The sequence below is a fragment of the Orycteropus afer genome, unplaced genomic scaffold (assembly GCF_000298275.1).
Source record: "Orycteropus afer afer isolate SDZICR_OR568_19922 unplaced genomic scaffold, OryAfe1.0 scaffold00068, whole genome shotgun sequence".
Classification (NCBI taxonomy): Eukaryota; Metazoa; Chordata; class Mammalia; order Tubulidentata; family Orycteropodidae; genus Orycteropus; species Orycteropus afer.
In genome coordinates, this window is record NW_006921655.1 from 1,083,604 (window position 1) to 1,098,442 (window position 14,839).

Genomic DNA, 14,839 nt, shown 5'->3' on the forward strand with positions numbered 1-14,839 from the left:
AAAAAAGGACCTCGAGCCAAACAACAGACAGGCATATGGGGTGAACATTTGCATCAGGTAGATATACTCCTTAGAGCAATCAATCATGGGAGAACAGAAGGTCAGTGTTTGCACAGGGAGACAGCTGGGGGGGGCGGTGGTAGCAAGTGCAGGGGAGGGAAGGACACAGGGAAGAGGTAACTATGGAGAGGAAGTGGGGAAAGAGCTGTTACATTGTAGGGAATGGCAGTCAATGTCATGAAATAAAATGTGTATGAAGTGCTGTATGGAAAATGAATTTGCTCTGTAAACTTTCACCCAAATCACAGTGAAAATAAAATAAAATAAAAAGAAGAAAGAAAACAACCCATGAAATGAAGTATGACTGTACAAATGGAACTCAATAGTGGGGGCCCACAGAGAGCCAAGGAAATAAAGCCCCTTAAATGAGAGATCCTAGGACACTATTCCCCATGAGCCCACTGCTGATGGGAAGGAGAACCCAGAACATTTCAGATCACTTTTGCCAGAGACAGAGAACGGAGCTAAGGGAGTCACTGATGGAGGTGCAGAAAGGAACCCACCAGGAAGCGCCAAGCCCAGATGTCTGCCACTATAGGAAAGAGACTGCACTCCTCAGACAAGCCAAATGGTGAGGGCGTGGGCCTCAAACCCCAGGGCTAGCATTTGCCTACTACTTGAGCCGGGAGGAGGATTCACTGGCCATTTCTGGTGGGGCTTTGGCTCTGCCCTGAAGGGAGTGCCATTACACAGGGCACAAGGGGAAAAAGGCTGAGCCCGGTCCGGACCCAAGCATTAAAAGGAACAGTGCCCCAAAGGTCAGGAGAAGGCAGCGAAGGTTATTTGTGACAGATCTCCAAGGGGAAGGTGACTCTTGGCCACATCAGTGGAGGGTGACCCAGATTAGTGGTGTTGCTCAAAGACAGGGGCACAAAGGGAAACAACAGTGGAGACAACCTGGGAGCTGGGCTGCCCCACGAGGTCCTAGGGCTACTGCTGAGACTATTCAGCAATATCAAGCCCCTCCACACTCCTGTTGCTAAGGGTTGGGGAATGGAAGCCAGAAAGTGGTTCCCTGGATTTGGTTTGAGGATCAACCAGCCAACGGGGGAATTCGTTGCTCACAAACGTTTTCACTTATTTCATCCTCATGGTAATGTGCAAGAGGTATTATCAATCACCCACAGAGAGGTTAAAGGTAATTTAAGGTTAGGTCCTGGGCAGAGACCAAGCTTTATTCACAATGCCTAGCATATAAAATGCTCAGTTTTGAATGACTGGAGAAATGGATGAACTTACTCCAGGTCACGTCTTGGTGCTGGAAGGAAGCTTCAACCTCCTACTTCAAAGCTGGTGAACTTTACAGCCCTCTCCCATTCTCTTCCCTCCTCAGGATGCAGGACGAGGGTGGTGAGGGGTGTTGGCTTAGGGAGCCCACTTGGCTGAGTGCGCTCAGCGGGTCAGCTCTGACTGCTCCAAGGGTCATAGTGGGCAAAGGGCCCCGTTTCCCTCCGCTATATTTGGGGAAAAGCACTCTGAGCTCTCGCCAGTTTACTGGCCCGTCTTAGGGACCCAAAGTCTGGAGGGCGCTCTGCCTGACAAAGGCCAACACTAAACTCAGAAGTCCGGCTTCCCTAACGCTGCTCCCCTTTCCCCAGGTTCATCCTGTAGCGCCCGACGCCTAGAGCCTCGGTGAGGACGGAGCCCTCCATTCGTGAGCACCCTGGATGGCTGCGCAGCGCCGTCTAGTGGTGGGCAGCGGACGCCCAGGTTGTCCCGCCCGCGGGCCCGCGCGAGAAGCCGTCTTCCCGCGGCCGCGGCCAGGCGCGGGCTCCCAGGCGGGGGGCGGGATTCGGGATGCAGGAGGCGGAGCCGGGCGGGATAGGAGTCGTCGAGAAACTCACGGCCTTCATCAGCTTCCCGGCCCGGGAAGTGAGCTGGGGTCGGGAGGCCGCAAACAGGAAGTCGGGCTGTAACAATGGGCGCGGGGGCGGGGAGCCCGGGACCTCCGGGGCGCCCGGCGGCGGCGGCAGGTGGAGGTCTGACCCGGAGCAAGCAGATCGCACCTGCCTCTTCCGCCGCTCGAGACTTCAGGCTCACAGGGATCCGGCCGAGCAGCGGGGCCGTGCCGCGCGCCCTGGACGCGAGGTCAGGCGCAGCCGCCCGAGGGAACCTCCCAGGCTCATCCCTTACCCGGGAAGGGACAGTCACAGTTCCCTGAGTGAATCACTTCCATCCCCTTCCCGGCAGCAGCCACGTGGGGCGGACACTGGGTCCACACAGGATAGAGTGGGAGAGCTGCAGGGAGGAAACCTACGCAGAAGTCCGCCGGGTCCCTGTTGGAGGTTGAAGATTTGTGGCCTTATCTAGCTAGGATGGGGAAATGGTAGTGAAAGATACTTTTTTTCCCCCCTTTACCCCTGAACAATCTGGTTGTGGCCCTGAGGCAGATGAGGGGCCTTGCCTGCGCAGAGTAAAGGCATTTCTCCCTTCTCCACAACTCTCTGGAAGTCTCATCTCCCCTTAATGATCAGGTGGTTACCAGCCACAGGGTCCTCAAAAAGCAGATGTCCTCAGAACTGGAGGTCAAAACAGAGGCAGGTTTACCCTCTAGGCAAATCACGACTCCATGCTGTTGAGGAACTGGGAAACTCTGGTGAAAGACCCATGCAGATTAAACATGGGCATTTGCGGAATCAAAGAAAGTAGTTCACAGTCTAGCCTTGTTTTTGTCAAGCTTGGAACATCTCCTACACACCTGGCCACTCAGGAAAAGTCTTGGGTACCTTACCTAGGATAAGGGCCTGGATTCTTACAGGTAAGAACCTATGAGAGGGACCTTCAGGAAGTCCTAGGAAGAAGAGGGCTTCCACTAAAGGGTGTTCACACCCCAAGTGCCTGCCTCACCCAGCTGTGTTGCTAGAAGTGGAACCTGGCATGAGCTACAGGTTAGAGCTGCCCAAATCAATCCATACATGAGTCCCCCCTTTCCCCAGAAAGTACCCTGTGTAGGCATCAGAGCAGATGAATGGGTAGCCAGCCAGGTCCCCCCCAGGGCTCTCCTCTGAGGGGCTGGCCGCTGGTGCAACCCTGCACAGCCTGGTGGTGTGGACGTGCAGCCCCGCGAGTGTCCTACCTGTCCCCCACATGGGAGCCTCGTCATCTCCCCTTCGTGTCCGGGCCCAGTTTCCCCCACCCCCCAAGGCCTGGGAGCTGCTTTCCTGTTTCATTTTGGGCAGGAAGAGTGAGGTCGTGTTGTTCTTCCCCCTGCTGCCGGCTCAGGCTGTGGGAACGGTTCCCTGAATGCTTTCCTGTTTGATACCCTGTGTGTGCAGTGAGGGGAACAGGGAGCGGTTAGGGAGGCCTGGAGTGAGTGTGTGCATGCGGGTGAGTGTAGATAAACATAACTCACTTGCACCCTTGTTCTCTGGCATAAGCACCTGGGTCAGAAGCAGGCATGCTGTGAAGGTGTCAGGGACAAGAGAAAAAGGGAGAGCAAGGAACACTCACATACTTGGACTCCATTAGGAAGGAGGCATCAGATGGATCCATACTGCTTTACTGTGGACAGGCTGTGGGGGGGATCTGCTCAGTTTTTTATCAATGGCTCATTTTTTCAGAATTTTCTCTCCACGGGATATGTTTGCAGCTATAGGGACCCTAGGAACCATCCTACCTCTTGTTGTTGTTGTTATGTGCCGTTGAGTCGCCCCGACTCATAGCGACCCCTCCTTGGGTTTCCGAAGCAGTATCACTACGGAAGTAGATTGCCCCATCTTCCTTCCGAGGAGTGGCTGGTAGGTTTAAACTGCCAGCCTTCTGGTTAGCAGTCAAGTACCTTAGGCACTATACTACCAGAGCTCCTATCCTACCTCTTAGAGGAAGCTAAATGTGAGGGAGGGATTGGAAACCCCCTCAGCAGTACCTCAGCCAGAGTAACCTGGACTCAGGGAAGGTCACCTTCTACTCCTTTTCCCTTCAAGTTTTTAATAAACTTCAGTGCTGAGCAAAACAGGTGCCCAGACCTTCAGCTCTCTTACCCAGCTGTAAGGAGGACAACCCCAGGCTTTGTCAATGCCATGTGGAAACTGAGGCAAGAGCAGGGCATCAATCCCCTAAGATCCTGCAAGGGCAGGAGAAAGAACCCAGTTGTTATCATGGTCCAAAGTCCCCCATTCTCCCACAAGAGCATCCTAATCAGTAAGAGGAAAATATACAGATTGTCCCCTTCCCCAAAACACCTGTATCCTCCCAGTGCACTAGGGAGCTCCATAAGCTTGTTCAGACTTGAGGAGAGAAAGAGGAGGTAGAGTCAGGTCAAAGGGACTATCCTCCAAGGAACAGTAGGAGCATAAAGAGGGCAGGGTGAGCAGCAGTAAGCTTCCAAACCATCAGGCAAGGTAGACTAGCCTAGGCTGGGCACTCAGATGGGTGAGGCTTGGCCCCCCGAGGACCCCAAGGGGCCAAGGTCTAGGGTGTAACATGCTAAATCCAAGTGCATGCTCTGGTCCCTGGGATTCCGGGGTAGGCACTTGGAATCAACAATATAAGAAAGGTTAGGGGACAGAGAGGAGATTCCACTCTGCCATCACAAAGACAGGACCCAAAAAGTAATAAACTCCTGTACACATCTGTTCCATATTATAAATACACATTATATACAAAATAATGTTATAAAATGTAGAAAGGTCAGTGCTTCTGATTCTTAAATTATCGAAATACTAGACTCCAAAATAAACTACAAAAAACAAACAAAATAAAAAGTCATATTATTGATTTCTGAAGGTCGGCTTCAAAGATGGTCTGGGGGCAGTAGTGGGCATGGGCAAAGCCCAGGCTCAAGGCCGGAGAGATGGGTCTGAGGGAAGAAAGGGCCCAAGTGGCAGCAGCACCCATTTTTCCCTCATTAGAATTTCCAACATAATTCCCCTGAGCTCCCCAGGTAGACCTGGTGCCTCTGGCTGGCAGAAGAGGCAGGTCCTCCACCTGTCTACTCACAGGACCCCAGAAGCACCCAGTGCTAGAGGCTAGAGAAAGCCTGGTAAGCCTTACCAACCTTTTGCCCAGAGCGCCTGGGCCAGGGAGAGAGGTTGGGGTGGTGTCATGAGCAAGGCCCAATGCAGTAGTTGGAGGCACGGGGCAAAAAGTGCTCCTCTTCCTTCAGGTGCTCATCTCACTTACAGAGCAACCCCTGCCAAAAGCCAATGGTGTTCTGGCCCATGTGGGGCCCTGTCCTTGTTGGTCCCCTCTCTCCTTTCTGATTTGGGCCCAGCTATCGCCAGAAAGCCTGGGCCAAAGGCACCTTTGTTAACACAGACGCCAGTGGAGGCCACAGCAGCCCCAGGCCCCAAAAGCCCACTGCCACTCCCTCTGGAAAAGAGGTCAAAGCCCCAGGAGGAACTCTACGAAGACCACTGCCGGGGCAGGTCCAAGTGGCACCTCTCTTCTCCTGTGTTCCCCTGGCTGGCGTGGCTGCCAATCTGATGCCAGACAGACACCCAAAGGTGTGGGAGGGTGTTGCATCTCTTGGCAAGTTCACAGTCTATCCAGTTCATGCCGTTCCCTCCTCCTCCTGAGAGCAGCACGTTGCATATTAAAAACGTCCCATCCAGAATGCAATGTAAACAATGCAGAAGGAAGGTCCAGCTGCTGGGCCGTAGCTGGGATGTCCTGCTTAGGCTCCTGCCTTATACCTGGGGAATGTGTGGAGAGTAGAGAAACGGGTTACCCTGGGTGCAGGCACTCCCTCCCTGGCTGCCCTGAGGGCCTCCCTGGGAAAAGCCAATGGGGCAGGCAAGGTAGAAGAGAGATGGGGTAGTCCTTGCTGGTCTCCTGCCCCAACACAAGCATGTGCTTGGGAGCCTATGCTCTGTGAGGTGGGCCAATGGAGGAAGCCAGTGGCAAGGGGCAAGAGAGGCACAAGGCAACCCATCAGCATCCACCAGCAGCTGGGAAGCAGCTCCTGAGAGCTGGCCAGGTGCCACGGCTGGCCCAGCACAGTATTAACCCAGCAGGAAGAGGACAGGCCAGGTTTACCACCACGGCTCCTGTTTCACACCCTCTGTGGCAACGAGGCCAGCAGGGATCCGAGAGTCCTTGACCTGCCAAGGAGAGACTACCCTTCCAGAGCAACCCCTTAGGACCCCATCATTGGGTTGGGAGTAACCAGGCCAGTTTCACAGTCCCAAAAAACTGGAGGAGACAAGCTGAAAGGGAAGGTGAGCCCAGCACTCACCTCCGTGGCAATGACACATTCATTCCTCTCTTCTGATATCAAACACACGGACTGGTACATGGAATCCCTGGGGGAGCATATCGCTGATATCCGACACTCTGGCTTTTCACTAAGGGAAAGAACACAAGACAGGTGGGTGAGAGAGGGATGGAGAAAAGGATGGGTGGTTGGGGCATTAACCCAGACCCCAAGAGCCAAGGGCGCTTGCAGAGAAGGCTCTGGGGGACGACACGGGCAGCAGGGACAGTTAGGAACAGGACTCTAAGAGGCATGGAACCTCCAACTTTAACAAAAGGGCCGTAGGCCCGGAAAAAGACAGCACTGCCACTAGAGGCAAGTCACATTGTGGAAAGATGAAAGTCACAAGAGCCACACTATGGACACTTGACTTTTGTGAAGGAATGGGTGAATGAATGGAGGGGGACAACTAAGAACCCCTGGCAATAACAAAACCCCCTCTTGGCTTAAAAGCCATCAAGCACCTGGTGTCAGCCTCCCACCTGTCCTTGGAGAAACCCAGAAAAAACCACACTGGGGTCCATGGCCAGGCCCTGGGCCTCAAGGTCACGCTTACCTGTGTAACCGCAGTGGCGCCTTCTCCCCTAAGCTCTTGTCACTGTGGGTATACTTCCCAGGCATGGTTCCCCTCCCCAGGAGTCCTGGGGCCAGATTATAGTCCAATGTATGGTTCTGCTGCTTGCCACAATTGGACTTGTCCAGGCCACAGTCCACTTCCAGCTCCTTCTTCTGGTTTGTGTTCTTGAGCTGGGTGGCAGGGATCAGGTTGTCCTTCTGGAAGTCCGACAAGTTGTTCATGGCCTCCCTGCTGTCATCATCCGGCCGCCGGAGCCGCAGCTGCCGCGCAGCCACAGCCACCATGCCCAGCAACACCAGCACCACCACCAGGCCCACACCCAAAGAGACAGCCACCCAGGGGAAGCTGGGTGGCACATCCACAGGGATCTCGCATCGGCTGCCCAAAAAGCCGTAGGGGCAATTGCAGATGAAGTTGTCTGGGGAGAGGCCAGAGTAGCAGGTGGCCCCATTGAAGCAGGGCCCTGAGGCGCAGGCATCGCTGGGTGTCCGCACCTCGCAGCGCCGGCCTGAGAAGCCAGGAGGGCAGGTGCACACAAGCCCATTCTCCAGGTCGTGGCAAGTGCCACCATGGGCACAAGGGCTGCGGGCACAGTTGCTGATAGGGAGTTCACAGTAGGCGCCTGTGAATCCAGGACGGCAGTGGCACAGGCGGTTTGGGCCTCGGGTCAAGCACTGGCCCCCTGTGGGAGAGGAGGCACAAGTCAGCAACAGCCTGGGACCCTCACTGTAGGCGGTGAGTGCCCTATCCTAGGAGCAAGTCCCTGTGCTTCTGCCTCCATGTGAATAGCCAGCATTTACAGAGCCCACTGCATGAATCTGGCTTCTCTACTTCAGTGGGCTCAGGTGTAAAAACTACTAGCATCTTAAGAAAAAAACAAAAAGCCAACCCCATTGCCATTGAATCAATTTCAACCCATAGTGACACTTTAGGACACAGTAAAACAGCCCCATAGTGTTTCCAAGGCTGTAAATATTTATGGAAGTGGACTGCTTCATTTTTCTCCTGTGGAACAGCTGGTGGGTTCAAACAGCTGACCTTTTGGTTAGCAGCCGAATGCTTTAACCACCATGCCACCATAGCTCCTGAGCATCGTACAGAGGTTTAAAGTAGAATCTAACAGATGGGGCTGGTTTGAATCTCAGCTCTGACTCTCTCTAGCTGAGCATCTGGCACCCGTAGCTTTATTAGATCTGTAAGCCTCAGTTTCCTCATTTCTTGAGTCAGATGGAGTACAGTACCATCTCTTCATAGGACTGCTCTGAAGGTTAAGTAGGATATCCATGTGAGCAGGAGCACACACACTTGCTACATAATAAATGTCCAAATACACGTAATTATTATGGTTTTATTTAATTGTCATAACCACATAAAATACCAAGAGCAGGTATTATATTTTCCCATTTAGTGATGAAGAAACTGTGGCTCCAGGGAGTTAAGTAATTAGTCAGAGAGGAGACTTCCTGTCCACTTTCTTCTTCCTGCCCTTCCAACCTCTCTCTAGTACCTGAGATGTCTTTCCTATCTGGGGCTGTCTGGCCTGCCTCAGGGGTGGCATCAGGCCAAACACACAAAGAGTATCAATATGCTTTGTGCCTCAAAAGGTACTGGACATTCTACATGGCTTTGTGCCACACCGAGAGCCCCATGACTGTGGGACAGACAAGATGAGGCCTTCAGGAGCAGGGCTCTGACTGACAGCTTCCCTTGAGGAGGGACACAAAGCCTCAACATCCCTCTCTCTAGCCCAGGACTTCCTGGGGAGGGTCAAAGACCACCCCAGCCAGGTGAGGGCTCTGACACTAGAATAGAAATGGAAGCCAAGTAGGGTGAACACTGGTCTCTGTCCTAAAGCCTGCTGCTAACCTGTTCCTCTTCCAAAGCCCTCCTTAGCAGATGGGGACCCATAGCAGCCTGCAGAGTGACCCTCCTTCACCAGAAGGCTTTCTCAGTCTCAGGGCTGGTCTACCAGGTTAACAAGGGAATAGGACATACCATTGGCACATGGGTTGCTGGTACACCTGTCCACCTTCTTCTCACAGTTGGAGCCTGTGAAATTAGGGGGGCATTCACAGGCATAGCTGGCCCCCTGGTTGCGCTCCCTGCAGGACCCCCCATTGAAGCAAGGGGAGTCAGTGCAGCTCAAGGTGTTGTGTTCACAATGTGAGCCATAGTAGCCAGGGGGACATAGGCAAAGGTAACCATCTTCTTGGTCCTGGAGAGAAACCATAATGGGGGCCAAAGTCAGACGCTGAGGCCTACAATGCCTACCCATCGTCACACATCCACTGGGCATCACCCAGCCAGAGCTCTGCCTCACCTTACAGCTGCCTCCATTGCGACAGGGGTTGCTGTCACACTCGCTGAGCTTCAGCTCACAGTCCACGCCAGTGTAGCCTGGGCGACAGGTGCAAGTGTAGCTCCGCTGCCCACTGTTGGAGCACGTCGCCCCATTCTTGCATGGGGAGTGGTGGGTGCAGTAGTTGAGGTCTGCCAAGACAGAAACCAGCCAGCTGAGCAGGGCAGACCATGTTCTCCCCATACCTGGCCCAACGAGGTTTCAACTCCAAGTCTCCCAGGCCCAGATACCCTTCCTCCTCCACAAGGAAATGTACATGGAAGCACCACAAACCACATCTGACCAGTAAGTGATCAATCAAGGTTGAAAAAAACCCAAACAAGTAGTAACTACCTGCCCTGTCAGCTCACAAATGCTGCCAACCAGGGAAAGATAAACATAAGAACTGTTGATGCACAGAGGAGGAAAGAAAGGTATCAGAAAAGGCTGCATGGAAGATGGACATCCCAGATAAGTGTAGGAGGAGAGAGACCAGTTTCAAAAGGTGGAAACGGTAGAGAAAGAATTCTGAGGGGAAAGGAGGGGCACCCTAGGAAGTGACCAGGCTTTTTTTTTTTTTTTAATTGTGATTTGGGTGAAAATTTACAGAGCAAATACACTTTCCATACAGCAGTTCACATACACTTTGTCTCATGACATTGACCACAATTTACCACAATGCAACATCTCCTCTCCTACTTCCTCCTGATAGTTACCTCTTCCCTGTGTCAATCCCTCCATGCACTCCTGCCCCCTGAGCTGTCTCCCTGTGCATAAGCAGCCCTTCTTTCTCCCACGCTTGTTCTCTCCAAGGAGTGTATCTACTTCAGATAAATGTTTGACTCATATGCCTGTCTATTGTTTGGTTGGAAGCCACAGGCATGGATTCAATTCCAGACCTGAAGGGCAGCTAGGGGCCATAGTCTCAGTGGTTCCACCAGGCTTTATCAGGCCAGCAAACCTGGTCCCGACCAGGCATTTTTTAAAGAAGGAGTTAACAAGAATATTTGAAATATAAGTATTTGTTTTCTATTTAGGAAGGACAGGGAAGGAGAATCCGAAAGAGCGAATACAGGACTGCAAGAGCTATGTTTGCACATGAAGAGTATGACTGGGTCACCAGGGTGCAGATGTGGAAGAGGAGAATGGGTGGGAGCCAGATGTGGTAGGGGAGGTAAAGGCACAGACACACAATGCAGAGGCCAAACCCCAAACCCCCTTTAAACAGCAAGCAAGCCTTAAGCAAATTCTTTCCACCCTGGCAAGTCCTTGCTCACCCTCCCCAGGCTGCTTACCTACCCAGGCAAAGGCTCCCTCCCCCACAGTCATGGCTCTCCACCCTGCACAGCCAGAGTGACCAGGCACCCCTGCCCTCCCCCATCACCAGGAAGAGCCAGTATGGGCTCAGGCAGCCACCTGGCCAGTGCAACTGAGCAGCCACAGGGGAGGCTGTATGTGCCCATAGCAAGTAGGCGGTTAGATGTCACTCTGCCCAGAGGCCCAGCTCACCTGCAGCCTCAGGCAGGCAGCCAGTGGGCACACCCCGTCAGACAGCTGTTTAGGGGAGAGCTGCTCAAACAGCCCCGGCAGGTAAGCAAACACTTTGGGGGTTAATAGGTAACTACCAGGTAGTAGGAGATAGAAAGAGGAAGGGAACCTGGCATCCCTCCCTCTTTGGCCTTGCTGGAATTTACCAGGGCAACCTCTAGGCTGCCCAATTGTCACCCTGCTGGCGCCTCCAGCCACCCTCACTCTCCAGCACCTGGAGAAGAAGGACTCACAGTCTCATTCGAGGCCAGTTGTAAAGACCTTAAAAGCCCCAAGATTCCTGAAGGAACATGGGAGAGTCAAGTCAGCAGCCACCAAGAAAAGGGTCCAAAGACATCTCTGGTTCCTGCCTCATGACCCCATCTCCCTTACCTGTACTGCAGTCCTCTCTTTGCTCTGACTCACCTTGATCACAGAACAGGCCTCCCCATCCCTCATCACAGGTACATTGCCAGGGGCTGCTGCAGGTGCCATGGCGACAGCCATTATGGGGGATACATTCGTCACATAGGCGCCCCTGCCAGCCTGGGCGGCAGCTGAGAAACAAAAGAGAAGCTAAGGGTGAGGTGAGAGGCCTGGCCAGAGGAGGGCTCTCCCCTCACCACCTCTGATCCCCTACTCACAGGCACTCCGCTGGCTTGCTACAGTAGCCATTCTGCTCATGACAACCAGAAAGACAGATAGCTAAAGAAAGAAAACAGTGTTGGGGAAGGTGAGATGCCAAGGATTCTGAAGCCCTGTTTCTCCCTCCTAGCCTTGGGAGTGGCCCAGCTCTCTTGGGCTTCCTTTTCCCATTCTTGGCCTACTGGAGGAGCCATGGGTAACTTAAAGGGAAACATCAGCACAGGTGAGGAGAATTAAGGCCCAATGAAATATAATAACACGAGGTCCTTGTGGGCTTTGGCATGATTGGGAGGAGTACCAGGAAGAGAGAGGAGTTCCGAGTCCAAGGCCATCCTAACCAGCCCCAACTGTCCCTGAGGCCCAGCTAGTGGGCAGCCCAGGTCTGCTCTATGACAGAGCAGGCTGTAGCCCGTAAGATGTTACTCTGCTCAGGTGGGCCTCCCACCCCCAAAGCAGATGATGAGTTTGGCCTCTTACGCTGATCGCAGTATTTTCCAGTCCAGCCGGGCAGGCAGGACAAGCTGCCATCTGGCTGGCACACGTAGTGGCCGAAGTGGTCATTGCGTTTCTTGCACAGGCGTGAGCAGCTATCCCCGTAGTAGTTGTCACTGCAGATGACCCGGTAAGAATAGCGCAGCCTTGTGAGGGGGCTGGTCTGCTCATCCAGTAACCAGTTCTCGCCCACAGTTAGGGACCCCTGGATGGTGATCTTGCTGATGAGCGCATCTGCTGGCAAGGCCTCTGAGGGGGCAGAGGGCCAGTCAGGGAAGGGTGGCTAGTCCCAAAGGGTGCCAATGACTGCTGGCCAATGCCCCTCTGTGGCTGGGCTGATGGTAATCAGCTGCCAAATCAGACCAGTTGTCCAGATGAACACACACACCCCCTCCTGGCAAGGGCCAGGCCCAAGAAACCCATTACTTAGCTGCCCTGTGTGTGTGCATGTGTGTGTGTGTGTGTGCACACGTGTGCATGGGGACCTGATACCATTCAAAAAGGGGATGACAAAAGGATGTTAAGATATCCCAGTGCTAGGGAGGATGATTGTAAGGGGAAGGAGAAAATAGATCAAAATGAAAAAAGAAGAAAAAAAAGTAGAAAGACTCTCTAGGCTGGGGGACGACCCTGGAAGCTGGGGGTCTTTTGGTGACCATCCAACGGCTCTGCCCCCAGAGGTGGGTAATGGTATTCTTTTTCCTTTTCAAAGTGAGAATTGTTGTGCTGCTGAAATATCCTTTTCCTCTGTGTCAGAACAACATCCCAAAGCCATTATTCCCTTTCCAAAGGAGCGGAATTCGCGAAAGGTGTAAAATACAGGAAGGGGCCCGTCAGCGGCGCTGGCAGCTTTCGGCCATTCTCACCGCTGTGCTCCCCGCGTTCCCACGCCAAAAATAACCCGCAGGAAACGCAATTGTGCTCAAGTCCAGGCAGCGGGCGGAATCCGAGCGCCCAGCGCGGGGCGCAGCTCCTGGCGAGTTAAACGTCCAACCCCCCCACCCCCAGCCCCGCACTTCCCCCCTCTAACAGGTTTAACTCTTTAGGCGCTGCGCCGTGTCGCCCCCAAGTGGCATCTGAGCAAGCTACTCACCTGGCCGCAGGTCGTCTCCCGGTGCGTGCCAAGCTTCAATGATGAGTGAGAAGGTACCCTAGGAGAAGGTGGGGGGGAGACGCGGAGATACAGCAAGGTGAGCAGGGGGGAGAGATGGGGGCTGCTCTGTGGCAGCCGGTTTAATTAACCTAATTGCAGGATACAGTTACTGCGCCCAGGTCAACATAACGGGTCTGAGAGCAGTTCATCGCCCCAGCAGGGAAGACAAGAGGGGAACCTGAGGAAGGGAAGTGTATGTGAGAGCCATTCGGTGAGAGAAGAGAGGAGGGCGCTGGGGTGCTGGGTGATGAAAATCGTGTCCCAGGACCTGGGAGAAGGGAGGGCGTAAAACGGACAAGAGAGACTATGGGGAGGCCCTTCTCGGGGATGGCCCAAGGGAGTCGAAAAATAAAGGATCTGGAGACAGTGATACTTGGGGGTTTGGGAGAGAACGAGAAAAATCTAGGGTGGGGATTTTGGTCCCAGGGCTCGCCTCCCCTCGGCTTCCGTGACTTCCCAGTGCGCCCAGGATGTGCTCACCGGCCAGGTGAAATTGAAAGGTAGCTGGAGAGGATTTCGGCCCCCTCCGCTACTGTCGTCCCCGACGGCGAATGAGTTGGTGCCCAACACTGGCGTGGAGACGCTGCCGAAAGTGCAGGGCCCCGGCGAGACCACCGCCTGGAAGTGCTTCAGGCAGACGCGGAAGAAGGTCCGGCAGCGGGGCTCGCACGATCGCCCGCTGGCTAGGACGCCTTGCTCATTGGCGAACTCCTGCAGCTGCAGCTGGAAGATGCCGGAGCCGGCCGCGAGCTGTGGCACAAGGGCAAGGTGGGAGGGGGGAGGAGAGAGGGGAGGGTCAGCTGGGTGGGTGCCTGGGGCTCAGGCTCCGGGCGCGATGGGAGGGAGGGCGGGACGTTACCTGCTGCCAAAGTGCCACCAGCAGCAGTAGAGCCCATCCAGAGGCGCTCCAGGTCGCGGCCGCCATCCCCAGGGGCTTCGCTCTCTCCACCCGCGGGCCCTCCAGCCAGCTCTGCTCCAAATGCCGCTTTCCCGCGCGTCCGCCAGCGGCAGGGGTCTCTGAAAAGCCGGGTTCTGCTTGGACGCTGCACCTCCGGCCCGCGCCTTCTCGCTAGCTGGGCTCTAGCTGCCGCGGTGAGTAATCCAGGTGAGGGCGGCTGGGCGGCGGCCGCGCTAAAGACTTGTCCTCCTACTAATCCTGGGGCTGCAAGCGGGTTAGTGCCCCGACTACACTGCACTGAGATGGCTTGGGCTGCGGCTCTCGGTTTCGTGTTCCCGGCTTGCGCGCAGCGCCGCTACTGAAACCTGCGCGCTCGAGAGCCTTCCTTATATATATTGGCTCCACTCCTCGCCGCCTGTCACTCAGACTCCTGGTCAGTCTCCCCTCCCCTCCCGGCCTCTAGCGCTACAGCCCAGCGCCGCCCGGAGGGGGCCTCTGCCCTGGCTGTCACTCCCTCCCGGCTAGCCAGTCCCCGCCCCTCCCAGCTCTGCGCGTGCCGAAGCTACCAGTCCTCTACTATTTTCTGGTTGTTGGTGGAGACCCTGAGGGGCATAATGCGAGGGGTGTGTGTGTGTGTGTGTGTGTGTGTGTGTGTGTGAGCGGGGGTTCCCGGATGGTCATGGGGGCGGAGACACTGGGGAGTCCCCGTAGGCGGTGCGTCCTCAGCGTGCACTTGTTACCTGCAGCCCTCCCTCAGGTAAAAAGAACTTAACCCTGGAAAGCGAAACAGGCGCTAAAAGACTCTTAAGTCTTTAGTCTCCTTCAGTTCCCGGAGCTTCGGTAATTCACGCCTCGGAGGCCTGCCACCTGTGAGCTCCCACCCGCTACGCATCCTCGGCGCAGCATGAAAGCCCGCGGACGCGTTAACCTCTCAGTGGCCACTTCGGCCAAGGCCG

At 54.7% G+C, this 14,839-nt stretch overlaps 1 protein-coding gene across 1 annotated transcript; it reads right to left on the reverse strand.

The window, feature by feature from the left end:
- Positions 1-1,617: 1,617 nt before the first annotated feature.
- Positions 1,618-13,910, reverse strand: DLL4 (delta like canonical Notch ligand 4). Its single transcript, XM_042780891.1, has 12 exons — positions 13,845-13,910; positions 13,466-13,735; positions 12,926-12,983; positions 11,818-12,081; positions 11,340-11,400; positions 11,122-11,252; positions 9,151-9,320; positions 8,826-9,045; positions 6,810-7,512; positions 6,236-6,344; positions 6,037-6,101; positions 1,618-2,188 (listed from the first exon to the last, which is right to left on the reverse strand). The coding sequence occupies exons 1-12, from the start codon at positions 13,908-13,910 to the stop codon at positions 1,618-1,620; spliced, it is 2,688 nt and encodes an 895-aa protein (XP_042636825.1).
- Between the last annotated feature and the right edge of the window lie 929 nt (positions 13,911-14,839).